Source organism: Oncorhynchus clarkii, chromosome 31 (assembly GCF_045791955.1).
Source record: "Oncorhynchus clarkii lewisi isolate Uvic-CL-2024 chromosome 31, UVic_Ocla_1.0, whole genome shotgun sequence".
In the NCBI taxonomy this organism is placed as follows: domain Eukaryota; kingdom Metazoa; phylum Chordata; class Actinopteri; order Salmoniformes; family Salmonidae; genus Oncorhynchus; species Oncorhynchus clarkii.
The window spans coordinates 21,239,934-21,267,202 of record NC_092177.1 but is presented as its reverse complement, the minus strand read 5'-3'; the positions used below and the strand labels follow the sequence as shown (position 1 = coordinate 21,267,202).

The 27,269-nt window shown below is 45.8% G+C and overlaps 1 protein-coding gene across 2 annotated transcripts in view; it reads right to left on the bottom strand.

Moving 5' to 3' along the window:
- Positions 1 to 27,269, bottom strand: part of LOC139391205 (mitogen-activated protein kinase kinase kinase kinase 4-like) — a 131,482-nt gene that overhangs the window by 84,371 nt on the left and 19,842 nt on the right. For both annotated transcript variants that reach the window (XM_071138819.1, XM_071138820.1), the window contains exons 3-10: positions 18,826 to 18,882; positions 16,376 to 16,501; positions 15,695 to 15,805; positions 15,157 to 15,247; positions 14,878 to 15,008; positions 14,560 to 14,614; positions 10,207 to 10,285; positions 2,779 to 2,951 (exon numbers count right to left, since the gene is read on the bottom strand). In XM_071138819.1, coding sequence (XP_070994920.1) covers positions 2,779 to 2,951; positions 10,207 to 10,285; positions 14,560 to 14,614; positions 14,878 to 15,008; positions 15,157 to 15,247; positions 15,695 to 15,805; positions 16,376 to 16,501; positions 18,826 to 18,882 — 823 coding nt within the window. The remainder of the gene's footprint in view (positions 1 to 2,778; positions 2,952 to 10,206; positions 10,286 to 14,559; positions 14,615 to 14,877; positions 15,009 to 15,156; positions 15,248 to 15,694; positions 15,806 to 16,375; positions 16,502 to 18,825; positions 18,883 to 27,269) is intronic.

The following is a 27,269-nucleotide window of genomic DNA, read 5'->3' as shown; positions in this document are numbered from 1 at the left end:
CATGCAATCTCAATGATACAGTACATTATGCACATGACTATACAGTGCCTACAGAAAGTATTCAGACCCTTTGACTTTTCCCACATTTTGTTACGTTACAGCCTTATTTTAAAATGTAGTAAATTAATAAAAATTCTCAGCATTCTACACACAATACCCTACAATGACAAACTGAAAACAGGTTTTTAGAAATGTAGGACATTTATTCAAACCAAAAAAAAATACTTATTCCCCTAAGTTATTCAGACCCTTTGCTAGGAGACTCGAAATTGAGCTCAGGTGCATCCTGTTTCCATTGATCATCCTTGAGATGTTTCTACAACTTGATTGGAGTCCACCTGTGGTAAATTCAATTGATTGGACATGATTTGGAAAGGCACACACCTGTCTATATAAGGTCCCACAGTTGACAGTGCATGTCAGAGCAAAAACCAAGCCATGAGGTCGAAGGAATTGTCCGTATAGCTCCGAGACAGGATTGTGTTGAGGCACAGATCTGAGGAAGGGTACCAAAAAATGTCTGCAGCATTGAAGGTCCACAATAACACAGTAGCTCCATCATTCTTAAATAGAAGTAGTTTTGAACCAGCAAAACTCTTCCTAGAGCTGGCTCTTCCTTGAGCAATCGGGGGAGAAGGGCCTTGGTCAGGGAGGTGGCCAAGAACCTGATGGTCCCTCTGACAGAGCACTAGAGTTCCTCTGTGGAGATGGGAGAATCTTCCAGAAAGAAAACCATCTCTGCATCACTCCACCAATCAGGCCTTTATGGTAGAGTGGCCAGATGGAAGCCACTCCGAAAAGGCAAATGACAGCCCCTAGCAGTTTGCCAAAAGGCACCTAAAGACTCTCAGACCATGAGAAAAAATATTCTCTGGTCTGATGAAACCAAGATTGAACTCTTTGGCCTGAATGCCAAGCGTCACGTCTGGAGGAAACCTGGCACCATCCCTACGGTGAAGCATGGTGGTGGCAGCATCATGCTGTGGGAATGTTTTTCAGCGGCAGGGACTGGGAGACTTGTCAGGATCGAGGCAAAGATTAACGGAGAAATGTACAGAGAGATCCTTGATAAAAACCTGATCCAGCGTGCTCAGGACCTCAGACTGGGGCGAAGGTTCACCTTCCAACAGGACAACAACCCTAATCACTCAGCCAAGACAACACAGCAGTGGCTTCGGGACAAGTCTCTGAATGTCCTTGAGGGGTTCAGCCAGAGCCCAGATCAAACACCTCTGGAGACACCTGAAAATAGCTGTGCAGCAACGCTCCCCATTCAACTTGACAGAGCTTGAGAGGATCTGCAGAGAAAAATGGGAGAAACTCCCCAAATACAGGTGTGCCAAGCTTGTAGCGTCATACCCAAGAAGAGTGGCACAGCGGTCTAAGGCACTGCATCTCAGTGCAAGAGGCGTCAATACAGAATCACAATTGGCCCAGCGTTGTCCGGGTTTGGCCGGGGTAGGCCATCATTGTAAATATGAATTTGGGTCTGAATACTTTCCGAAAGCACTGTATACACTAGGATAAACAACGAGGTGGTTATTCTGTACAGGACAACAGGCTCACACGTATATACTGTAACTTTCCCACAGTCAGCTAGTTCCTCCTCTCTCACCATCTAAGCAGGGAAAACATCAATTACAGTAAAACAACCCAATGTCTCCTCTCCAGGTGTCTCCTGCAGTTTACCCACATGGAACTAAAACTAGTCATGAACAGTCTCACTTCCTTTTCTTCAGCTGGATTCAATTCCAAAACGCTTGTCAAAATGAGTAAATAGTTCAGCATGTTAAATTACGCTCATTCTTCCTTCTGAACCCTCACGAGTGTTTGTGAATTACACTGAGAAAGAATAAGAAAGAGAGAGATTATGACAGAGAGCGAGAGAAAGAGAGAGAGAGAGGGAGAGAGAGAAAGAGAGAGAGAGAGAGAGAAAAAGAGAGGAAGGGAGAGACGGGAACCGAGAGATATAGAGAATGAGAGAGAGAGAGCGAGAGAGGAAGGAGAGGAAAGAGTGGGCTGGCCAAAGAAAATGGGCATCTGTTTCTAATTCCCAGTCAAACTCTAGTAGGTTATGAAAACAGGGTAACGACTGGGTGTTTCTGCTGTGTTTGGAGCTGCCGCTATCAGCGTCTCATTCGCTCTCACTAAAGGTTTGGCTCTGCTCTAAAAGGTCATTTCACTGTCTGTCTGAACAGTTAAGCAGAACGCCAACCAAAGAACGAACGGCACGAGGCCTAGGAAACCACCATTTTGCTTTTGAGGTCGAAGCCTAGAGTTTCTGTGGGCTCAGGGAGACGATGTCATTATGTGGCGTGAGGAGGAAGACGGAGAGAGGGAGGCCGCTGATGGTGTGGTGCAGTCTGGGAGATGATTAAACACTGCCTCCTCTGAGGCGCATTCCTCTCACATGACACGAGTGTGCAGTCTCACTGTGAGAGGCTGACAAGAAGCAGTCCTGCTTCTGCCACTAAACCCAATAGCCACCACATTACCAGTGGATAATAGAACCTGTCAAGCTGATGACAGTAATACAGTAGCCTCTCACTAGGCTTAGAGAAATTAAACACTAGGAAAAGATTGAGGATCAAAATGCCTTTTTTCTGCCACTTTAACTGTTGCTGCCAGTGTGACTAAGAATAACAAGGCCAAAAAGGCGCCCCATGGTTGTTGGCAGTGCAAAGTATCATACAGCACTAAAGCTTGCGTGCCAGTCTCAGCAACTGTTGAGTGACACTAGGTGACCTCTGCTATCCTGTAATGACAACATGGCCTCACCTTTATCTCTCTTTTTCCTGGTTCTGTCCAGGTGGTCTTTGAGCATGATGCGGACCTGCCGTTCGTTGGGCAGGTCTTTGATGAACGAGTGCCTTAGGAGGGTTTCTGTAGCGGGACGATGGAGGTAGTTCTTCACCAGACAGCTCTCCACAAAGGTCATTAACTTCTTGGACCTGGAGAGGACACAGGGCCACAAAATGCTCAGGCAGTGTCCAAGATGGCAACCTAACCCCTGTAGTATGTAGTGCACTACTGTTGGCCAGATGCTCATGGGCATGGGAATGGGGTGTCATTTCAGACAGCCTCAATGTATTCCCAAAGTCTGCCACGCATGAACCCAACTTTATTCAATGAATATTGAATAAACAAACACAATGCTTCATGCATTATGAACTGCATTATGAAAGGGTTGCTGAGGACATGTGAACTGGAAGACAAAAGTTTCTCTACCTTCCCTTCCCATTGTATCTAAAAAAGACAAATTTTAGACCCTTGCATGCAGTCAAACTGTTACTGTCGGGGTCTGTCTTCTCACACTATGATGCTAAAATTCTAAACAGGAACGTGACAATCAACCATATGTGCTCAGCCTAAACTAATGCTACAGTATACAACAAAAAGTGACATACGGGGTAAGGAAGAGACATTCTATTGCAGCAGTTTTGTTGGCAGTAATGTTATTGGAGCTAGCTAAGCAAGGGTAAAAGGTGAAGGAAGGCGGAGGGAGGTTGGATGCGTTTTGGACACTCTGAGGAAAACATTCCTGCTGTGTTGTTGATGCTCTGTGGGGTGTGAGAGTGGTGTATCTAAGGGAGAGAGGCATCTAGGTGTCGCTAAGGGAGGCAGAGTGGTGTCTCTGAGGGAGGGAGGCAGAGTGGTGTCTCTAAGGGAGGGAGAGTGGTGTCGCTAAGGGAGGGAGGCAGAGTGGTGTCTCTAAGGAAGGCAGAATGGTGTCTCTAAGGGAGGGAGCCAGAGTGGTGTCTCTGAGGGAGGGAGGCAGAGTGGTGTCTCTAAGGGAGGGAGACAGAGTGGTGTCTCTAAGGGAGGCAGAGTGGTGTCTCTAAGGGAGGGAGGCAGAGTGGTGTCTCTAAGGGAGGGAGGAAGAGTGGTGTCTCTAAGGGAGGGAGGCAGAGTGGTGTCTCTAAGGGAGGGAGAGTGGTGTCTCTAAGGGAGGGAGGCAGATTGGTGTCTCTAAGGGAGGAAGAGTGGTGTCTCTAAGAGATGGAGAGTGGTGTCTCTAAGGGAGAGGCAGAGTGGTGTCTCTGAGGGAGATAGGCATCGTGGGGTGTCTAAGGAAGCAGATTGGTGTCTCTAAGGGAGCGAGACAGAGTATTGTCTCTAAGGGAGAGAGGCAGAGTGGTGTCTCTAAGGGAGGGAGGCATTGTAGTGTCTCTAAGGGAGACAGAGTGGTGTCGCTATGGGAGGGAGGCATTGTGGTGTCACTAAAGGAGGCAGAGTGGTGTCGCTAAGGGAGCGAGACAGAGTGGTGTCTCTGAAGGAGGGAGAAAGAGCGGAGTCTCTGAGGGAAAGAGACAGAGTGGTGTCTCTAAGGGAGAGAGTGGTGTCTCTCAGGGAGAGAGCAGAGTGGTGTCTCTAGGGGAGGGAGGCAGAGTGGTGTCTCTAAGGGAGGGAGGCAGAGTGGTGTCTCTAAGGGAGGGAGAGTAGTGTCTCTAAGGGAGGGAGAGTAGTGTCTCTAATGGACGGAGGCAGAGTGGTGTGTCTAAGGGAGGCAGAGTGGTATCACTAAGGGACGGAGGCAGAGTGGTGTCTCTAAGGGAGGGAGGCAGAGTGGTGCCTCTAAAGGAGGGAGGCAGAGTGTTGTCTCTAAGGGAGGGAGGCAGAGTGGTGTCTCTAAGGGAGGGAGAGTGGTGTCTCTAAGGGAGGGAGGCAGAGTGGTGTCTCTAAGGGAGGGAGGCAGAGTGGTGTCTCTAAGGGAGGGAGAGTGGTGTCTCTAAGGGAGGGAGGCAGAGTGGTGTCTCTAAGGGAGTGAGGCAGAGTGGTGTCTATATGGGAGGGAGGTAGATTGGTGTCTCTACGCGAGGGAGAGTGGTGTCTCTAAGGGAGGGAGGCAGAGTGGTGTCTCTAAGGGAGGGAGGCAGAGTGGTGTCTCTAAGGGAGGGAGGAAGAGTTGTGTCTCTAAGGGAGGGAGGCAGAGTGGTGTCTCTAAGGGAGGAAGAGTGGTGTCTCTAAGAGATGGAGAGTGGTGTCTCTAAGGGAGGGAGGCAGAGGGGTATCTCTAAGGGAGAGAGGCAGAGTGGTGTCTCTGAGGGAGATAGGCATCGTGGGGTCTCTAAGGAAGCAGATTGGTGTCTCTAAGGGAGCGAGACAGAGTATTGTCTCTAAGGGAGAGAGGCAGAGGGGTGTCTCTAAGGGAGGGAGGCATTGTAGTGTATCTAAGGGAGACAGAGTGGTGTCTCTAAGGGAGGGAGGCATTGTGGTGTCACTAAAGGAGGCAGAGTGGTGTCGCTAAGGGAGCGAGACAGAATGGTGTCTCTGAAGGAGGGAGAAAGAGCGGTATCTCTGAGGGAAAGAGACAGAGTGGTGTCTCTAAGGGAGGCAGAGTGGTGTCTCTCAGGGAGAGAGCAGAGTGGTGTCTCTAAGGGAGGCAGAGTGGTATCACTAAGGGACGGAGGCAGAGTGGTGTCTCTAAGGGAGGGAGGCAAAGTGGTGTCTCTAGGGGAGGGAGGCAGAGTGGTGTCTCTAAGGGAGGGAGGCAGAGTGGTGTCTCTAAGGGAGGGAGAGTAGTGTCTCTAAGGGATGGAAGCAGAGTGGTAACTCTAAGGGAGGGAGGCAGAGTGGTGTCTCTAAGGGAGGGAGCAGAGTTGTGTCTCTAAGGGAGGCAGAGTGGTGTCTCTAAGAGAGGCAGAGTGGTGTCTCTACGGGAGGGAGGCAGAGTGGTGTCTCTAAGGGAGGGAGAGTAGTGTCTCTAAGGGACGGAGGCAGAGTGGTGACTAAGGGAGGGAGGCAGAGTGGTGTCTCTAAGGGAGGGAGCAGAGTAGTGTCTCTAACGGAGGGAGAGTAGTGTCTCTAAGGGAGGGAGGCAGAGTGCTGTCTCTAAGGGAGGGAGGCAGAGTGGTGTCTCTAAGGGAGGGAGAGTCGTGTCACTAAGGGAGGGAGAGTGGCGTCTCTAGGGGAGGGAGGCAGAGTGGTGTCTCTAAGGGAGGCATAGCGGTGTCTCTAAGGGAGGGAGAGTAATGTCTCTAAGAGAGGGAGGCATCGTGGGGTCTCTAAGGAAGCAGATTGGTGTCTCTAAGGGAGCGAGACAGAGTATTGTCTCTAAGGGAGAGAGGCAGAGGGGTGTCTCTAAGGGAGGGAGGCATTGTAGTGTATCTAAGGGAGACAGAGTGGTGTCTCTAAGAGATGGAGAGTGGTGTCTCTAAGGGAGGGAGGCAGAGGGGTATCTCTAAGGGAGAGAGGCAGAGTGGTGTCTCTGAGGGAGATAGGCATCGTGGGGTGTCTAAGGAAGCAGATTGGTGTCTCTAAGGGAGCGAGACAGAGTATTGTCTCTAAGGGAGAGAGGCAGAGTGGTGTCTCTAAGGGAGGGAGGCATTGTAGTGTCTCTAAGGGAGACAGAGTGGTGTCGCTATGGGAGGGAGGCATTGTGGTGTCACTAAAGGAGGCAGAGTGGTGTCGCTAAGGGAGCGAGACAGAGTGGTGTCTCTGAAGGAGGGAGAAAGAGCGGAGTCTCTGAGGGAAAGAGACAGAGTGGTGTCTCTAAGGGAGAGAGTGGTGTCTCTCAGGGAGAGAGCAGAGTGGTGTCTCTAGGGGAGGGAGGCAGAGTGGTGTCTCTAAGGGAGGGAGGCAGAGTGGTGTCTCTAAGGGAGGGAGAGTAGTGTCTCTAAGGGAGGGAGAGTAGTGTCTCTAATGGACGGAGGCAGAGTGGTGTGTCTAAGGGAGGGAGAGTAGTGTCTCTACGGGAGGGAGGCAGAGTGGTGTCTCTAAGGGAGGGAGAGTAGTGTCTCTAAGGGAGGGAGGCAGAGTGGTGTCTCTAAGGGAGGGAGGCAGAGTGGTGTCTCTAAGGGAGGGTGGCAGAATGGTGTCTCTAAGGGAGGGAGACAGAGTGGTGTCTCTAAGGGAGGCAGAGTGGTGTCGCTAAGGGATGGAGGCAGAGTGGTGTCTCTAAAGGAGGGATGCAGAGTGGTGTCTCTAAGGGAGGGAGGCTGAGTGGTGTCTCTAAGGGAGGGAGAGTAGTGTCTCTAAGGGAGGGAGACATAGTGTTGTCTCTAAGGGAGGGAGGCAGAGTGGTGTCTCTAAGGGAGGGAGGCAGAGTGGTGTATCTAAGGGAGGGAGGCAGAGTGGTGTCTCTAAGGGAGGGAGAGTAGTGTCTCTAAGGGACGGAGGCAGAGTGGTGTCTCTAAGGGAGGGAGAGTAGTGTCTCTAAGGGAGGGAGGCAGAGTAGTGTCTCTAAGGGAGGGAGAGTGGTGTCTCTAAGGGAGGGAGAGTCGTGTCTCTAAGGGAGGGAGGCAAAGTGTTGTCTCTAAGGGAGGGAGACAGAGTGGTGTCTCTAAGGGAGGCAGAGTGGTGTCGCTAAGGGACGGAGGCAGCGTGGTGTCTCTAAGGGAGGGAGGCAGAGTGTTGTCTCCAAGGGAAGGAGGCAGAGTGGTGTCTCTAAGGGAGGGAGAGTAGTGTCTCTAAGGGAGGGAGGCAGAGTGCTGTCTCTAAGGGAGGGAGAGTCGTGTCTCTAAGGGAGGGTGAGTTGTGTCTCTAAGGGAGGGTGAGTGGTGTCTCTAGGGGAGGGAGGCAGAGTGGTGTCTCTAAGGGAGGCATAGCAGTGTCTCTAAGGGAGGGAGAGTAGTGTCTCTAAGGGAGGGAGGTAGAGTGGTGTCTCTAAGGGAGGGAGAGTCGTGTCTCTAAGGGAGGGTGAGTGGTGTCTCTAGGGGAGGGAGGCAGAGTGGTGTCTCTAAGGGAGGCATAGCGGTGTCTCTAAGGGAGGGAGAGTAATGTCTCTAAGGGAGGGAGGCAGAGTGGTGTCTCTAAGGGAGGGAGGCAGAGTGGTGTCTCTAAGGGAGGGAGAGTAGTGTCTCTAAGGGACGGAGGCAGAGTGGTGACTCTAAGGGAGGGAGGCAGAGTGGTGTCTCTAAGGGAGGGAGAGTAGTGTCTCTAAGGGAGGGAGGCAGAGTTCTGTCTCTAAGGGAGGGAGGGTGGTGTCTCTAAGGGAGGGAGAGTGTTGTCTCTAAGGGAGGGAGGCAGAGTGGTGTCTCTAAGGGAGGGAGGCAGAGTGGTGTCTCTAAGGGAGGGAGACAAAGTGGTGTCTCTAAGGGAGGGAAGCAGAGTGGTGTCTCTAAGGGAGGGAGAGTAGTGTCTCTAAGGGACGGAGGCAGAGTGGTGACTAAGGGAGGGAGGCAGAGTGGTGTCTCTAAGGGAGGGAGCAGAGTTGTGTCTCTAAGGGAGGGAGAGTAGTGTCTCTAAGGGAGGGAGGCAGAGTGCTGTCTCTAAGGGAGGGAGGCAGAGTGGTGTCTCTAAGGGAGGGAGAGTCGTGTCACTAAGGGAGGGAGAGTAGTGTCTCTAAGGGATGGAAGCAGAGTGATAACTCTAAGGGAGGGAGGCAGAGTGGTGTCTCTAAGGGAGGGAGCAGAGTTGTGTCTCTAAGGGAGGCAGAGTGGTGTCTCTAAGAGAGGCAGAGTGGTGTCTCTACGGGAGGGAGGCAGAGTGGTGTCTCTAAGGGAGGGAGAGTAGTGTCTCTAAGGGAGGGAGGCAGAGTGGTGTCTCTAAGGGAGGGAGGCAGAGTGGTGTCTCTAAGGGAGGGTGGCAGAATGGTGTCTCTAAGGGAGGGAGACAGAGTGGTGTCTCTAAGGGAGGCAGAGTGGTGTCGCTAAGGGATGGAGGCAGAGTGGTGTCTCTAAAGGAGGGATGCAGAGTGGTGTCTCTAAGGGAGGGAGGCTGAGTGGTGTCTCTAAGGGAGGGAGAGTAGTGTCTCTAAGGGAGGGAGACAAAGTGTTGTCTCTAAGGGAGGGAGGCAGAGTGGTGTCTCTAAGGGAGGGAGGCAGAGTGGTGTATCTAAGGGAGGGAGGCAGAGTGGTGTCTCTAAGGGAGGGAGAGTAGTGTCTCTAAGGGACGGAGGCAGAGTGGTGTCTCTAAGGGAGGGAGAGTAGTGTCTCTAAGGGAGGGAGGCAGAGTAGTGTCTCTAAGGGAGGGAGAGTGGTGTCTCTAAGGGAGGGAGAGTCGTGTCTCTAAGGGAGGGAGGCAAAGTGTTGTCTCTAAGGGAGGGAGACAGAGTGGTGTCTCTAAGGGAGGCAGAGTGGTGTCGCTAAGGGACGGAGGCAGCGTGGTGTCTCTAAGGGAGGGAGGCAGAGTGTTGTCTCCAAGGGAAGGAGGCAGAGTGGTGTCTCTAAGGGAGGGAGAGTAGTGTCTCTAAGGGAGGGAGGCAGAGTGCTGTCTCTAAGGGAGGGAGAGTCGTGTCTCTAAGGGAGGGTGAGTCGTGTCTCTAAGGGAGGGTGAGTGGTGTCTCTAGGGGAGGGAGGCAGAGTGGTGTCTCTAAGGGAGGCATAGCAGTGTCTCTAAGGGAGGGAGAGTAGTGTCTCTAAGGGAGGGAGGTAGAGTGGTGTCTCTAAGGGAGGGAGAGTCGTGTCTCTAAGGGAGGGTGAGTGGTGTCTCTAGGGGAGGGAGGCAGAGTGGTGTCTCTAAGGGAGGCATAGCGGTGTCTCTAAGGGAGGGAGAGTAATGTCTCTAAGGGAGGGAGGCAGAGTGGTGTCTCTAAGGGAGGGAGGCAGAGTGGTGTCTCTAAGGGAGGGAGAGTAGTGTCTCTAAGGGACGGAGGCAGAGTGGTGACTCTAAGGGAGGGAGGCAGAGTGGTGTCTCTAAGGGAGGGAGAGTAGTGTCTCTAAGGGAGGGAGGCAGAGTTCTGTCTCTAAGGGAGGGAGGGTGGTGTCTCTAAGGGAGGGAGAGTGTTGTCTCTAAGGGAGGGAGGCAGAGTGGTGTCTCTAAGGGAGGGAGGCAGAGTGGTGTCTCTAAGGGAGGGAGACAAAGTGGTGTCTCTAAGGGAGGGAAGCAGAGTGGTGTCTCTAAGGGAGGGAGAGTAGTGTCTCTAAGGGACGGAGGCAGAGTGGTGACTAAGGGAGGGAGGCAGAGTGGTGTCTCTAAGGGAGGGAGCAGAGTTGTGTCTCTAAGGGAGGGAGAGTAGTGTCTCTAAGGGAGGGAGGCAGAGTGCTGTCTCTAAGGGAGGGAGGCAGAGTGGTGTCTCTAAGGGAGGGAGAGTCGTGTCACTAAGGGAGGGAGAGTGGTGTCTCTAGGGGAGGGAGGCAGAGTGGTGTCTCTAAGGGAGGCATAGCGGTGTCTCTAAGGGAGGGAGAGTAATGTCTCTAAGAGAGGGAGGCAGAGTGGTGTCTCTAAGGGAGGGAGAGTAGTGTCTCTAAGGGAGAGAGGCAGAGTGGTGTCTCTGAGGGAGGGAGGCAGAGTGGTGTCGCTTAGAGAGAGAGCTGTCTTTCTTACCATTTCTTTGATTTGAGTTTGGGGGGCAGGTTGCGAGGAATGAGGAACAGGGCTCTCATGGGATGCATGTCACACAAGGCTGGGGACAGAGACAGACAGAGAAACTATGGATGCGTCCCAAATGGCACCATATTCCCTTTTTTTGCACTACTTCTAACCAGGGCCTCTTGTCAAAAGTAGTGCACTATGTAGGGAATAGCGTGCTGTTTAGAACGCACAGGACAGAAAGTGGACCGAGGTTATGAGAGGCCCCATTGTGCCCCAATCACATGTCAGGGGATGGAAGAAGTGTTCTGCAGTGTTGTCAATGTTAGGCTACAGTCCTGTCCTGTTACACTCAGCCTGAAAAATGTATACAGTACCAGTCAAAAGTTTGGACACATCTACTGATTCTAGGGGTTTTCTTAATTTTTACTATTTACTATGTGTCTGTTAAAAGTTAATTTGTGGAATTTCTTTCCTTCTTAATGCATTTGAGCCAATCAGTTGTGTTGTGACAAGGTAGGGGTGGTATACAGAACAAAGCCTTATTTGGTAAAAGACCAAGTCCATATTATGGCAATAAAAGCTCAAATAAGCAAAGAAAAACGACAGTCCATCATTACTTTAAGACAGGAAGCCCAGTCAAAGTTTCTTCAAGTGCAGTCACAAAAACCATCAATGATGAAACTGGCTCTCATGAGGATGGCCACAGGAAAGGAAGACCCAGAATTACCTCTGCTGCAGAGGATAAGTTCATTAGAGTTAACTGCCTCAGAAATCGGCAATTAACTGCACCTCAGATTGCACCTCACAGAGTCCAAGTAAAATACACATGAATCAGGCCTCCATGGTGGAATTGCTGCAAAGAAACCACTACTAAAGGACACCAATAATAAGAAGAGACTTGCTTGGGCCAAGAAACATGAGCAATGGACATTAGACCGGTGGAAATCTGCCCTTTGGTCAGATGAGTCCAAATTTGAGATTTCTGGTTCCAACCGCCGTGTCTTTGTGAGACGCAGAGTAGGTGAACGGATCATCTCCGCATGTGTGGTTCCCACCGTGAAACATGGAGGAGGAGGTGTGATGGTATGGGGGTGCTTTGCTGGTGACACTGTCAATTATTTATTTAGAATTCAAGGCACACTTAACCAGCATGGCTGCCACAGCATTCTGCAGCGATACGCCATATCATCTGGTTTACGCTTAGTGGGACTATCATTTGTTTTTCAACAGGACAATGACCCAACACACCTCCAGGCTGTGTAAGGGCTATTTTACCAAGAAAGAGAAGGATGGAGTGCTGCATCAGATGACCTGGCCTCCACAATCACCCAACCTCAACCCAATTGAGGTGGTTTAAGATGAGTTGGACTGCAGAGTGAAGGAAAAGCAGCCAACAAGTCCTCAGCATATGTGGGAACTCCTTTACCAGTTTAGTCTATGGGGGCGCTATTTCATTATTGGATAAAAAACGTTCCAGTTTTAAGCGCAATATTTTGTCACGAAAAGATGCTCGACTATGCATATTATTGACAGTTTTGGAAAGAAAACACTCTGAAGTTTCAGAATCTGCAAAGATATTGTCTGTGAGTGCCCCAGAACTCATTCTACAGGAGAAACCAAGATGAAACGTCAAACAGGAAATGAGCAGAATTTCTGAAGCTCTGTTTTCTAATGTCTCCTTATATGGCTGTGAATGCGACAGGAATAAGCTTAGACCTTCTGCCGTTTCCCCAAGATGTCGGCAGCATTGTGACGTATTTGTAGGCATATCATTGGAAGATTGACCATAAGAGACTACATTTTCCAAATGTCCGCCTGGTGTCCTGCGTCGAAATTGGTGCGCAACGCCAGGTGCAAGTATTTTTCCATTTGATAGAGAGGAGAAACCAGGCTTCCACGAACGATATATCATCGAAGAGATATGTGAAAAACACCTTGAGGATTGATTCTAAACAACGTTTGCCATGTTTTCAGTCGATATTATGGAGTTAATTTGGAAAAAAGTTCGCGTTTTGAGGACTGAATTTTCGGGTTTTTTTGGTAGCCAAATGTGATGTACAAAACGGAGCTATTTCTAATACACAAATAATATTTTTGGAAAAACTGAGCATTTGCTATCTAACTGAGAGTCTCCTCATTGAAAACATCCGAAGTTCTTCAAAGGTAAATTCTTTTATTTGAAGGCTTTTCTTGTTTTTGTTGAAATGTTGTCTGCTGGATGCTAACGCTAATGCTAACGCTAAATGCTACGCTAGCTAGCTACTGTTACACAAATGATTGTTTTCCTATGGTTGAGAAGCATATTTTGAAAATCTGAGATGACAGTGTTGTTTACAAAAGGCTAAGCTTGAGAGATGGCATATTTATTTCATTTCATTTGCGATTTTCATGAATAGTTAACGTTGCGTTATGGTAATGAGCTTGAGTCTGTATTCACGATCCCGGATCCGGGATGGGGAGATCAGAGAGGTTAACCTTTCTAGTGGAACCCCTCGACAACATTCCGCTGAAAAGGCAGCATGCGAAAATCATTTTTTGGGGGGAAATATGTAACTTTCATACATTTACAAGTCCAATACAGCAAATGAAAGATAAACATCTTGTTAATCTACACATCGTGTCCGATTTCAAAACTGCTTTACAGCTAAAGCACAACATATGATTATGTTAGGTCATAGCCAAGTCAAAAAAACACATAGCCATTTTTCCAGCCAAAGATAGGAGTCACAAAGCAGAAATATAGATAAAATCAATCACTAACCTTTGATGATCTACATCAGATAACACTCATAGGACATCATGTTACACAATACATGGATGTTTTGTTCGATAATAAGCATATTTATATCCAAAAATCTCAGTTTACATTGGCACCTTAAGTGCCGTAATGTTTGATTCCAAAACATCCAGTGATTTTGCAGAAATACTCATAATCAACATTGATAAAAGATAAGTGTTATTCACAGAATTAAAGATAGACTTCCCCTTAATGCAACTGCTGTGTCAGATTTAAAAAAAACTTCACGGAAAAAGCATAATCTGAGAACGGCGCTCAGAACCCAAAACAGCCAGAGGAATATCAGCCATTTTGGAATCAACAAGGTTAGATACAACACCATAAATATTCACTTACCTTTGATGATCTTCATCAGAAGGCACTCCCAGGAATCCCAGTTCGACAATAAATTACTGATTTGTTCCATAAAGTTCCATCATTTATGTCCAAATAGCCACTTGTTGTTAGCGTGTTCAGCCCAGTAATCCCTCTTCATGAGGCGCAGGCACTTCATCCAGACAAAAACTCAGAAGGTTCCGTTACAGTCCTTTAGAAACATGTCAAACGAAGTATGGAAACAATCTTTAGGATGTTTTTAACATAAAACATCAATAATGTTCTAACCGGAGAATTCCTTTGTCTTCAGAAAAGCACTGGAACGAGAGGTAATGCTGTCGGGAACGCGCGTCATGAGACCAAGGCTCTCTGCCAGACCACTGACTCAAAGAGGTCTCATGAGCCCCTCCTTTATAGTAGAATCCTCATTCAAGTTTCTAAAGACGGTTGGCATCTAGTGGAAGCCGTAGGAAGTGCAACTTTATCATATCTCAATGTGTATTCGGTAGGACAAGCTTTGAAAAACTACAAACCTCAGATGTCCCACTTCCTGGTTGGATTTTTCAGAGGTTTTCGCCTGCCATATAAGTTATGTTATACTCACAGACATCATTCAAACAGTTTTAGAAACGTCAGAGTGTTTTCTATCCAATACTAATAATAATATGCATATATTAGCATCTGGGACAGAGTAGGAGGCATTTCACTCTGGGCACCCTATTCATCCAAAAGTGAAAATGCTGCCCCCTATCCCAAAAAGGTTAACACTTTTTTGGTTACTACATGATTCCATATGTGTTATTTCATAGTTTTGATGCCTTTACTTTCTACAATGTAGAAAATAGTACAAATAAAGACACTCTTGAATGAGTAGTTATGTCCAAACCTTTGACTGGCACTAAATATTTATTGATACAATTTTGGGGAGAAAAAAATTATATTTCACCAAAGTAGTACACTGGGCCTTTATCAGTCCTGTATTAGCAGACCGATATAGCATCTGCAGCGCAAACTCACAGCTAATGCAACAAAACTCAAAACTACAACATTGTACAGTACGACTGAAAATACAGCATATGTATATGATGCAGGATACAAAAAATGCTTAAAATAAAATAAACCATATAATTACAGCATAGCATATTAGCCATGGACTAGAAAACCCTCCAGCTATAAGATGTGGAGGAGAAAGAGAAGATTGCTGAGATTGTAATGTGTATGGACAGGAGAGAAGGGAGGAGGGTAACACTTACGTGGTGCTCCTTCAGCCATCTCCAGAGCTGTGATTCCCAGAGACCACAGGTCACTCTATAGGGAGTCATCCAGTCAGAGCCATTTCAGATTCACACAACAGAAATACAGACAGAAATACATTAAGTACTCCCACACACACACACACACACACACACACACACACACACACACACACACACACACACACACACACACACACACACACACACACACACACACACACACACACACACACACACACACACACACACACACACACACACACACATTCACGCAAGCAAAAACAGCATTTCCAGCAGAGATTGACTCCCTTTTACCCTGTAGTCGTAGGTTGAGTCTGGGTTCTCGTCACAGGCAATGACCTCAGGGGCCATCCAGTACGGAGTCCCAATAAAGGTGTTCCTCCTCCCTATCGTCCTGTCCAGCTGAGCACTCACCCCAAAGTCAACTGGCAAAGACAAGACACTGTGTTTGAACAGATTAAACCACACCCACAAGGGAACAGCAGGCAAATACTGAAGTGACAGTGACAAATCCTTTCCACTGTGGCTATGTGGGATGTGAGTTGAACTGTGACCCTGTCTCCTAGTCCTTACCCAGCTTGACCTCCGCATTCTCAGTTAGCAACACGTTCTGGCCTTTGATGTCACGGTGAATGACGTGGTGTGAGTGGAGGTGAGACAGGCCCTGTGTTGATACACACATACACACACACACAATGTCAGGACACCACACACAAACAAACATACATGCATGTACACACACACGCACACACACATCACATAATCTCTCTCTCAGAGTTTGGAAACAGGCACAGCGAGGAAGTGTACACTGCTTCAAAGGAGTGAAAAATAAATTCAGGAAGTTTGTTTATTTAATGACTTCACAGTGTTCCACTGCTATCTGCTACGATGCCCTCTGCCCTGTGGGTCACCGTCTAGCCTAACTCTCAATGACTGTCCTGCCATAAATTTAGAAGAAAAAGCTCCTGATCCAAAACAATAACTCTCCTGCTACAATACGGCCGATATAGGATGAGACAAACTCTGAAGTGATTCTCAGGACCTTTTTATTCCCCAAGGGTTTGGGGAGAACATCCTGGTTAAATGGCTTATCTCCAGTAGCAGTACTCACTCGGAGGACCTCCCTGCAGATGTAGGCGATCCAGTCCTCCTTTAGGCTGTTCCCTTTAGTCTTCTTCACTAGGTCAGTGACTGAGCCCGCCCCACAGTACTCCATCACCAGCTATACGGCAAGGACAGACAGACAGACAGACAGACAGACAGACAGACGCACACACACACACACACACACACACACACACACACACACACACACACACACACACACACACACACACACACACACACACACACACACACACACACACACACACACACACACACACACACACACACACACACACACAGAGGAAATGGCTCAGACAGATGCCAGGCCACCAGCAGAACAGCACCATTTAACACACGACCGTGGCTAGGCCTATAACATCGTCACATCCCACTATAGGCACACAGCACACAAGGAAACGCAAAGATACAACTCATCATTTGTCATTTGATTATTGTTATCGGGAAAGGGGATAGGACCCAGAGATTTTCCTGGTATTATTCATGGTGTCAGGAAAAACTCATGGCCCATGTTATGTTTTCTAGGACCATGTTTTTTGGTGTTATAGAATGTGTATGAGCTGTACATACATATAGAGATAGAGGCTTTCTTAAAGATGATGCATTACTGAGATAGCATGATTGAAGAGAGGAGAATTTAACAGAGAGATGGAGAACAGCCACTCACCCAGAGCTGGTCATCCTGACCTGCACGACTCTTCTTCACAAAGGCACCATAGTATGTAGCTATATTCCTATGATGAGAATATGTCTTCAACATATTAATCTCTAATTTGATTTCCTCTTCTTCTTCCTGTACACAAAAAAGGATATTAACATTTTTTTATATTCAACTTGACAACGGAAAACAGCAGGACGTAATGCAGCCAAACCAAAACCCAGGGAGTGAAAACCCTGCTTCTCTTGCTGCCCCTGCACAGAACAGTTACAGTTGACTTTTAAGACAAAAATCAAATTAAACTGAGCTGGCAGATTTGTGCTGGGCTCGCCATACTGGTGAGATGTGCTGTTAGCCTCGCTGGACCCATGGGCCTGCCAACACACATGGCAATCAACAGCAGTGGTGATGTCATCACTGGCTCAGTCACTACCAATTATGGAGTGTGGGTTTGGAGTCCATTTTAGCATTCATGTTTACATTGCATGGGGCCCTAAGGATATGTTAATTGATTTGTTTCTTCCCATATGCTCCACTGACAGACCCTCACTAAGGCTAAGGGAGGGCTCATATAGCGTAGCATGTCTTTGGTGTGAAGATAGAAAAAGAAAGCTTCTCCTTAAGAAGCAGTAGTGTGTGTCAGGGGCCTAGGCGGGATTTGTTTTGTGTGTGAAGCCTTGGAAAAGCATGATGACACACATATGCATTGCATTTCCATTCCCAGGGTTTTTCATAGTGTAGTATAGTCAACGGACTGCAACATGACACTGTCTTTCCTGCCAGGAAAACCACAACACCCCCACAGAATATTAGAGATTTGCTTTGACTTGGTTAAACATTTACTGTTGACTTGTTCATTCCAGATTTACAGGGGCTGATAGCTTGTCTGGTTTGTTTAACAATAACGAAAATAATTACAGGATTATAAATGTGTTGTTTTCTGTACCAATACACAGACTTAACAACCAATACACAGACTTAACAACCCGTACACACCAGAAATAGACTGCTATATAATAAAATGAGGGAATTTATCTTCTCTATAACTTTTCCCTGAACGGTAGCAGTACAACAGAAGAGGTTTAAATGGGGAAACCAGGCAGATTCTCTCTCTATTCTCGCCTCACAAAAGGCCTCCCTGCTCCTGTCTCCTGACCCCGAGAGACACAGCAGCTCCATTCAACATAGGCATTTGACCACTCATAGAGCTGAGTAATCTCTCTTAAAGAATGCTACCTCTCTATCCTGGAAAGGGAGACAACCACTTATCTTAACTGAACCTTCCTTTCCCTTTAAATCAAACCAGGAATAAGAGGAGAGGAAATTCCTACTAGGAAAGGACCCGGCACAGACGCTCTCTGCACAGGACAATGTCTCAATCCCCAGGAGGGTTTGAGGCGAGTGACCGGGCCGCGACTGGGGCCTGGGTCTGGGCTGAGGCCAGGCAGCCTGAATAGTGGGAGGTAATGGAGGGGGAGCGAGTGAAGGGGAGTGAGGGTGAGGGATGGGAGGTTTTGGATATGTAGGGAGGGATGTGTCTGTACCACAACTGGCCGTGATTGGGAGTACCATAGGTCGGCGCACAATTGGTCCGGCCTCGTCCGTCATTGTAAATAAGAATTTGTTCTTAACTGACTTGCCTAGTTAAATAAAGGTTAAATAAAACAATGTATTTTAAAAATCCTTTACGTGTTAGGACGATACAACACATGTAATATCAGCAAGCAATGCAAGGCTTATCTTATTAAAACACAGATATTGAATAATTTAATATCAGTTTTAATGTTATGTATTGATGAATATACATTTGAAACTGTGTCTTATATTCTCTATTGAGTGAGTAGTGAAATAATAATTTGCTATCAAGCAGTGTGTTGAACTTAAGTCACTCTAGGACAAACATCATTTCAGATTGCACTGCAGAGACTGTCTGATGCTGTTTATCCTCCATCAACTCTCAAAACTCGGATCTTAGTTTAAAATGTGCCTCAGAAGATTTAATTAAATCTTTGGCCATGTACACTTTGTGCTATTGTAATAAGGCTCTTCTTTGTTCTCGTTGCAGGCCAGGAGGGCCAAATCAATCAAGTACGTAGTGTCATCACCAGGTAGCTTTATTGCCCTGAGGGAATGAGATGATTGAACTTTCCCTGAACAAACATGGCTCCCAGTGTTCTCACCTCCTGATTGACAGCTCAGGATATAATAACCTTTGGTGCGCTGTGTTAACCGGCCTCATTTGCATTTCTAAAATAAAACACCTCCTTTGAAGGGAAACTCTGATCTGAGTTTTAAGTGATGAAACCTTTGGGGTCCCCTCCTCAGCCCCTCCTTGCCTCTTTGACTCAGCAGAGCGGCAGTCACAAGGCTGTGGCCCTCCCTGCATACAGCGTTTCTCTGTGGCTTTGACGGGCAGGGAGGAAGGGATGGAGACAGGAACCAGAAAGTAGCCATCTTACCTCTGTCACGTCCATGACCTTGATAGCAGCCAGCTGTCCTGTCTTCACATGTCGACCCTATTGAGACACAAGGACAGTTAGGGGCACAGTTAGGGACAGAATAGCCATCGGCCGCAACTGATAGCTGAGACAATCAAGAACCCTCAGAGAGATGAGTATATTTGGTATTGTGACCCTAGAAGTAAAATAATGTATTTAGTGCATAGTCATTTAGGCTAATTGCATAAACAATATGCAGTAGTTAAGCTTATTGTTGAGAAAATAACTCAATTTTATGAAAAATACTTTTTATGATAAACACTTCATTCAATACAGGGCAACAACCACACTAGTAACCACAACGGAAAGTCTAGTGTCTAAGACAATGTCTACCAGTCAGTTGAGGTGAATTGAGAGAGAGGAAGATTGATATATTTCTCCAACTGAGTATGGTGGCTGCGTCCATTTGAGCAGAAAAAGAGGGAAAGAGAGGTAGAAGAGCAGTGCTATGTAAAAATATTAAACGTGTTGGAACCTGAGGAGCAGAAAAGTAGGTACAGCAACTGTTATTTGTAAAAAGTTTGCAGAGAAAATGGAACAAGGGCTGAGCCAAGGCAGTACGTCTCACTAGACTGAACCCCATTGTTTGTTTATTTGAAAAATGTCTCATATCATCAACACAATTTACTGTTGTCTGCAGAATATCATGTACATATGGAAAGATTGAGTAGCTTGAAAATACCCCAAAATGCTGTTATCCACCTCAGAACCCCCCCTCCCACCCATGAAATGCATATGAGTTAATATCCTATTTCCAAATCAGGAGTGCAGCGAGGGCCAATCAGATGGGACAATTACATAATCAATACAATACAAGCTGCCTCTCATGAACCAATAAGAGGCTTCTGTAACACTCTCCCTGACTGCAGCCATCTCGTCACAGCGCAGTGAGCTGAGGCAGATTAATGTTAGTCCGCCGCACTTTACTGTTATTTTGAGAATGAATTTGCCATTTTGACAGGTGCCATATATTTGAGTTTCTTATGCAGTGGAGTGAATGTAATGACTGTGGTTTTGTATTCTCCTCATGACAACAGACTATAGTCAAACCAAGAGAGCTCTTATCATCCAGTATATGACAGCGCAGTTTTGCTCTAGATGCTAGAATAATTTATCCTCCAGGAGAGAGGAATGATCCTGACCTTTCATATGTGACTATGCTCACCGACAGAATGTGACACGACTGCTCATCTGTAATACAGCGCATTTGTAGAAGATGGAGATAATTGAGAACAAGCTTAGTAGCTAGTTTCCCATGTTACAGCCTGGCAATGCTGCTGTTTAAAAAAAAAAAAACAATACATTATTTTAAAAAACATTCACTCAGCAAAGGTTAAAATCACACATTCATGGATATGTACATTTATAACAACCAAGCAGTTTATTGGAGACAGGACAACTGTGACCAACATCCCTTTAACAAAATAAGAGGACAGAATGCAGAAGCATATGTGTCTCTTTTGCCTCAGTGCATTTACACAAATGTTTTTGTTCTTACTTTGTCATTATGGATTACCTGTCTAAGCATTTTGCGTGTACACAAGGAGATCAAAGACTACCAATGCATTCAGTTGTATCCAGGAAGGCAATTTCACACAGCTATACCAGGTGTGGACTATTCACTTCACCACAACACCACTATGCTTTCACAAGTCTGGTGTATTTGACCTTATTAACTAAAATGGAGAATGAGTAAAAATGCACAAGGAGAGAGAACACTTTTAATTCCCAAGATTCTCTATAATAAGGATATTGGAGATTTAGCTATCCATTATCTAGATACAAGCTACCCATCTTAAGCAGAGTTCTAATTCAACCTTGAAAATATAACCTAAAGAGAGTTTCTCCATTGGTAGCTTGCCAGGATTGCTCCAATATATCCCAATGACAATTGACAAGACACCCACTCATTCCATAAACGCAAGCTTGGGGAAAGGCATCAATCACATAGTATTGTGCAGCTGCACTGTTACACAATATACAAGTCTACGTATCCGCAGTCTTGCACATCCACAGAAATGGGGGATCCTCACTCACTCACATATCGATCCACAGATTGTCTTGAAATAAAACCCTAGACTGGGTACAGTATTACTGCTACACACCCAGAAAAAAAGGGTTCCAAAAGGGTTCTTCAGCTGTCCCCATAGGAAAACCTTTTTTGGTTCCAGGTAGAAGAACACTTTTAGGTTTCAGGTAGAACCCTTTTAGGTTCCATGTATAGTATATCACAAAAGTGAGTTCACCCCTCACATTTTTGTAAATATTTGAGTATATCTTTTCATGTGACAACACTGAAGAAATGACACTTTGCTACAATGTAAAGTAGTGAGTGTACAGCTTGTATAACAGTGTAAATTTGCTGTCGCCTCAAAATAACTCAACATACAGCCACTAATGTCTAAACAGCTGGCAACAAAAGTGAGTACACCCCTAAGTGAAAATGTCCAAATCGGGCCCAATTAGCCATTTTCCCTCCCCGGTGTCATGTGACTCGTTAGTGTTACAAGGTCTCAGGTGTGAATGGGGAGCAGGTGTGTTAAATTTGGTGTCATCGCTTTTACACTCCCTCATACTGACTGGTCACTGGAAGTTCAACATGGCACCTTATGGCAAAGAACTCTCTGAGGATCTGAAAAAAAGAATTGTTGCTCTACATAAAGATGGCCTGGGCTATAAGAAGATTGCCAAGACCCTGAAACTGAGCTACAGCACGGTGGCCAAGACCATACAGCGGTTTAACTGGACAGGTTCCACTCAGAACAGGCCTCGCCATGGTCGACCAATGAAGTTGAGTGCAAGTGCTCAGCGTCATATCCAGAGGTTGTCTTTGGGAAATAGACGTATGAGTGCTGCCAGCATTGCTGCAGAGGTTGAAGGGGTGGGAGGTCAGCCTGTCAGTGCTCAGACGATACGGCGTACACTGCATCAAATTGGTCTGCATGGCTGTCGTCCCAGAAGGAAGCCTCTTCTAAAGATGATGCACAAGAAAGCCCACAAACAGTTTGCTGAAGACAAGCAGACTAAGGACATGGATTACTGGAACCATGTCCTGTGGTCTGATGACACCAAGATAAACTTATTTGGTTCAGATGGTGTCAAGCGTGTGTGGCGGCAACCAGGTGAGGAGTACAAAGACAAGTGTGTCTTGCTTACAGTCAAGCATGGTGGTGGGAGTGTCATGGTCTGGGGCTGTATGAGTGCTGCCGGCACTGGGGAGCTACAGTTCATTAAGGGAACCATGAATGTCAACATGTACTGTGACATACTGAAGCAGAGCATGATCCCCTCCCTTCGGAGACTGGGCCGCAGGGCAGTATTTCAACATGATAACGACCCCAAACACATCTCCAAGACGACCACTGCCTTGCTAAAGAAGCTGAGGGTAAAGGTGATGGACTGGCCAAGCATGTCTCCAGACCTAAACCCTATTGAGCATCTGTGGGGCATCCTCAAACGGAAGGTAGAGGAGTGCAAGGTCTCTAACTTTCACCAGCTCTGTGATGTCGTCATGGAGGAGTGGAAGAGGACTCCAGTGGCAACCTATGAAGCTCTGGTGAACTCCATGCCCAAGAGGGTTAAGGCAGTGCTGGAAAATGATGGTGGCCACACAAAATATTGAGAATTTGGGCCCAATTTGGACATTTTCACTTAAGGGTGTACTCACTTTTGTTGCCATTTTGAGGGGACAGCAAATTTACACTGTTATACAAGCTGTACACTCACTACTTTGCATTGTAGCTAAGTGTCATTTCTTCAATGTTGTCACATGAAAAGATATACTCAAATCTCTAAAAATGTGAGGGGTGTACTCACTTTTGTGATATACTGTATATCTGGAACTAAAAAAGGTTATTCAAAGGATTCTCCTATGGGGACATCCCAATAACCCTTTTATGTTCTAGGTAGTATCTTTTTTTGTAAGAGTGTACTGTACAATTTTGCAATAAAATATTATAAAAAACAAGCAAAAAGCAGTGCCTTTGAGTATAAGCATGTGTATTGCTATTTCCTATTATTATCTGCCCACGTTATCTATACGTACAGAACCAGTCAAAAGTTTAGACACACCTACTCAGCTTCACCTGGGATGCATTTCAATTAACAGGTGTGCCTTGTTAAAAGTTCATTTGTGATATTTCTTTCCTTCTTAATACGTTTTAGCCAATTAGTTGTGTTGTGACAAGGTAGGGGTGGTATACAGAAGATAGCCTTATTTGGTAAAAGACCAAGTCCATTATATGGCAAGAACAGCTCAAATAAGCAAAGAGCAACGACAGTCCATTATTACTTTAAGACATGAAGGTCAGTCAATTCAGAACATTTTAACTTTGTATGTTTCTTCAAGTGCAGTAGCAAAAACCATTAAGCGCTTTGATGAAACTGGCTCTCATGAGGACTGCCACAGGAAGGGAAGACCCAGAGTTACCTCTGCTGCAGAGGGTAAGATCATTAGAGTTAACTGCACCTCATATTGCAGCACAAATAAAAGCTCCACAGAGTTCAAGTAACAGACCCATCTCTACATCAATTGTTCATAGGAGACTGCGTTAATCACAGACAGTGTATTGCTGCAAAGAAGCCACTACTAAAGGACACCAATAAGAAGAAGAGACTTGCTTGGGCCAAGAAACACGAGCAATAGACATTAGTGGAAATATGTCCTGGTCTGATGAGTCTAAATTTGAGATTTCTAGTTCCAACCGCTGTGTCTCTGTGAGATGCAGAGTAGGAGAATGGATGATCTCAGCATGTGTGGTTCCCACCATGAAGCATGGAGGAAGAGGTGTGATGGTGTGGGGATGCTTTGCTGGTGATACTGTCTGTGATGTATTTAGAATTCAAGGCACACATAAACAGCATGGCTACCACAGCATTATGTTTGTGCTGCATCAAATAACCTGGCCTGCACAATCACCTGACCTTTAACCCAATTGAGATGGTTTGGGTTGGACCGTAGAGTGAAGGAAAAGCAGCCAACAAGTGCTCAGCATATGTGGGAACTCCTTCAAGACTTTTGGAAAAGCATTCCTCATGAAGCTGGTTGAGAGAATACCAAGAGTGTGCAAAGCTGTCATCAAGGCAAATGGTATATTTGGATCTGTCTAACAGTTTTTTTCATTACTACATGATTCCATGTGTTATTTGATTCCATATGTGATTCCATATACAATTAACACACTGCCCTTTCCCACCTGGACAAAAGGAACACCTATGTGAGAATGCTGTTCATTGACTACAACTCAGCTTTCAACACCAGAGTGTCCACAAAGCTCATCCCTAAGCTAAGGACCCTGGGACTAAACACCTCCCTCTGCAACTGGATCCTGGACTTCCTGACGGGCCACACCCAGGTGGTAAGGGTAGGCAACAACACGTCTGCCACGCTGATCCTCAACACTGGAGCCCCTCAGCGGTGTGTGTTTAGTCCCCTCCTGTACTCCCTGTTCGCCCACAACTGCATGGCCAAACACGGCTCCAACACCATCATTATGTTTGCTGACGACAGAACAGTGGTAGGCCTGATCACCGACAATGATGGGACAGCCTATAGGGAGGTGGTCAGAGACCAGGCAGTGTGGTGCCAGGACAACAACCTCTCCCTCAATGTGAGCAAGACAAAGGAGTTGATCGTGGACTTCAGGAAAAGGAGAGCCGAATATGCCCCCATTAACATCGACAGAGCTGTAGTAGAGCGGGTCGAGAGTTTTAAGTTCCTTGGTGTCCACATCACCAATGAACTATCATGGTCCAAATACACCAAGACAGTCGTAAAGAGGCCACGACAACACTTTTTCCGCACTACAGAGAGTAGTGCGTATGCCCAGTACATCGCTGGAGCCAAACTTCCTTCCATCCAGGACCTATATACCAGGCGGTGTCAGAGGAAAGACCCAGAAATTGTCAAAGACTCCAGTCACCCAAGTCATAGACTGTTCTTTCTGCTACCGCACGGTAAGTGGTACCGGAGCGCCAAGTCTAGGACCAAAAGGCTCCATAACAGCTTCTACCCCAAAGCCATGAGACTGCTGAACAAATAATCAAATGGCCACTCTGACTATTTACATTGACACCCCCCCATTTATTTTACACTGTTACTACCAGCTGTTTATTATCTATGCATAGTCACTTCACCCCTACCTACATGTACAAATTACCATCGACTAACCTGTACCCCCGCACATTGACTCCGTACAAGTACCCCCTGTATATAGCCTCGTTATTGTTATTTTATTGTGTTACTTTTTAATAATTTTTTACTTTATTTTATTTGGTAAATATTTTCTTAACTCTTTCTTGAACTGCACTGTTGGTTTTAAGGGCTTGTAAGTAAGCATTTCACAGGCGGATGTGACAAATAAAGTTTGATTTGATTTCATAGTTTGGATGTCTTCACTATTATTCTACAATGTAGAAAATAATCAAATGAAAGAAAAACCCTTGATTGAGTAGGTGTGTCCTAACGTTTGACTGGTACTGTAATGTAGGACATCAATATGAGTAGAGACTAGAGTGTTTGGCGGTTGGGCAGACAGCAGCAGGCCACACTATGTGAACAGAACTCTGAAGTAGACACTCAGCACCAGGTTCAATCAGGATGTGGGCCAGGGTTCCTCACGAGCACAGGCAGGAGTTAAAATGGCCACCGCTTCCTGTGCCAGAACAGCAGAGTGAGAGAGCAAGCACACATGGAAAATAACAAGACCTCATCTAATCGAATTGGATTAAAATCTGATTCTCTTTTACAATAACAATGGGCTGAAAACTGTTGGGCCAATGACCATATACAAACAATAGAGTTCTAGGCAAATCTGATTTTTAACAAATGTTTTACAAAATTACAAATGTCTATTTCTTCTGTTAAAAATATATTAGTCACAAGAGGCATTGTGGCACATTCTTGCTTTGACCAAAATTATTCTTAAACGTTTAGGCTGGCTGTGTAGCCACAGGCTATTTTCAAAGGGAAACACAATTGTTAGTTAATAAGGGGGAAATGCTTTTGGTGGCCAGACAATTCACCAGTTGTGGGCAAGCAATGCAAGGTAGAATATATATATTTCTACAATATACAGATGTAGGATCTTCATTTGATCACTTTTTTGTTGCTGAGAATTTTACTGCACCGCAGTTTGGAATTTCCACTTGGAAAATTCTTGACTTGATTTGCCCTAACGAAAAAATTTATCAGCCACTACAAAAATGTCCATTCATAATAATCCCCATAATATTTAACATTTCCTGTTTATGCAGGATTATTTTCTTGCTTGCAAACTGGCTCAAATTAAGATCCTACATTTGTAGGGGAATAATTCCTAGTGTTAGTGAGATATGAGACATTGAGACCTTGAACATGCATAACATACAGTAGGACAATAGTTATAGGTCTCACTCTCACGGAATCACTGCAGAAGTAGCAGATCATTTGATTTCCCATTTCAAAATGCTTATTTTAGTGTGCCAGCAAATCCTTTGAATAACATGTCAGACTAACATGTTCAAAAACAATACATGTACTTATTAATGTTGTAAATATGTTGTAAAAATTATTTCCCCAAAGTCATTATTATTTGACAGATAATGAGTGCAAGCATGTGCACATGATCCAAAGCAGGCCATAAAGAGACTGCATGAGAGAGATGAGAGCACATTCCTCCTGCTGATCAAAGGAGAGGAGAGAGAAAAGAGCAAACTGTCCACTAATCAGCCCGAGGCTCAAACCCCTACAAACTCTTCAGCATTTCACACAGCACACAGTGAGCCTGCTCTCTCTGAAACACATTCAATTGGTGGGGGGAGGTATTGCAAAAATCACATTCTCCATTCTAATAAAGAGACACTCAAGTCAGAGTTTCCCCGGGGATTTTTTTCAGCAGTGGTGGAAAAGCTAGTGTATGGGGTTGGGGTAGTGGTAGTGGGTGTGGCCAATGGCGTGCTCTCCAACCTACAATTTTAGAGGCCATTCTCTTGGCCACAGATACAAAGATTTTATGTTTTAAAGCTACAATATGTAACTTTTTGGGAGACATGACCAAATTCACATAGAAATGTGAGTTATAGATTTTTAATTCCGTTGAAAGCAAGTTTAGGAATCGGTAGTTCTGTTCTATGTGTGCTATTTCTATGCTTCCCATTCTGAAGTTACGTTTTTGAGTCTTCCTTTCGGTTTTGTACACCAGCTTCAAACAGCCGTTTAGATGATACAATGATTCTCTACACAATGACACCCTATGTTGTCACATAAACTGAAATTAGGCAAACTATAACCAGGAAAATGGTAGAGCAACTTCTGCATAGTCCTTCTTTAAAACTAATTTCCTGCAATTCTACACATGAGAAAATATTACAGTTTTAAAGCTACACTATATATACAAAAGTATGTGACACCCCTTCAAATTAGGGGA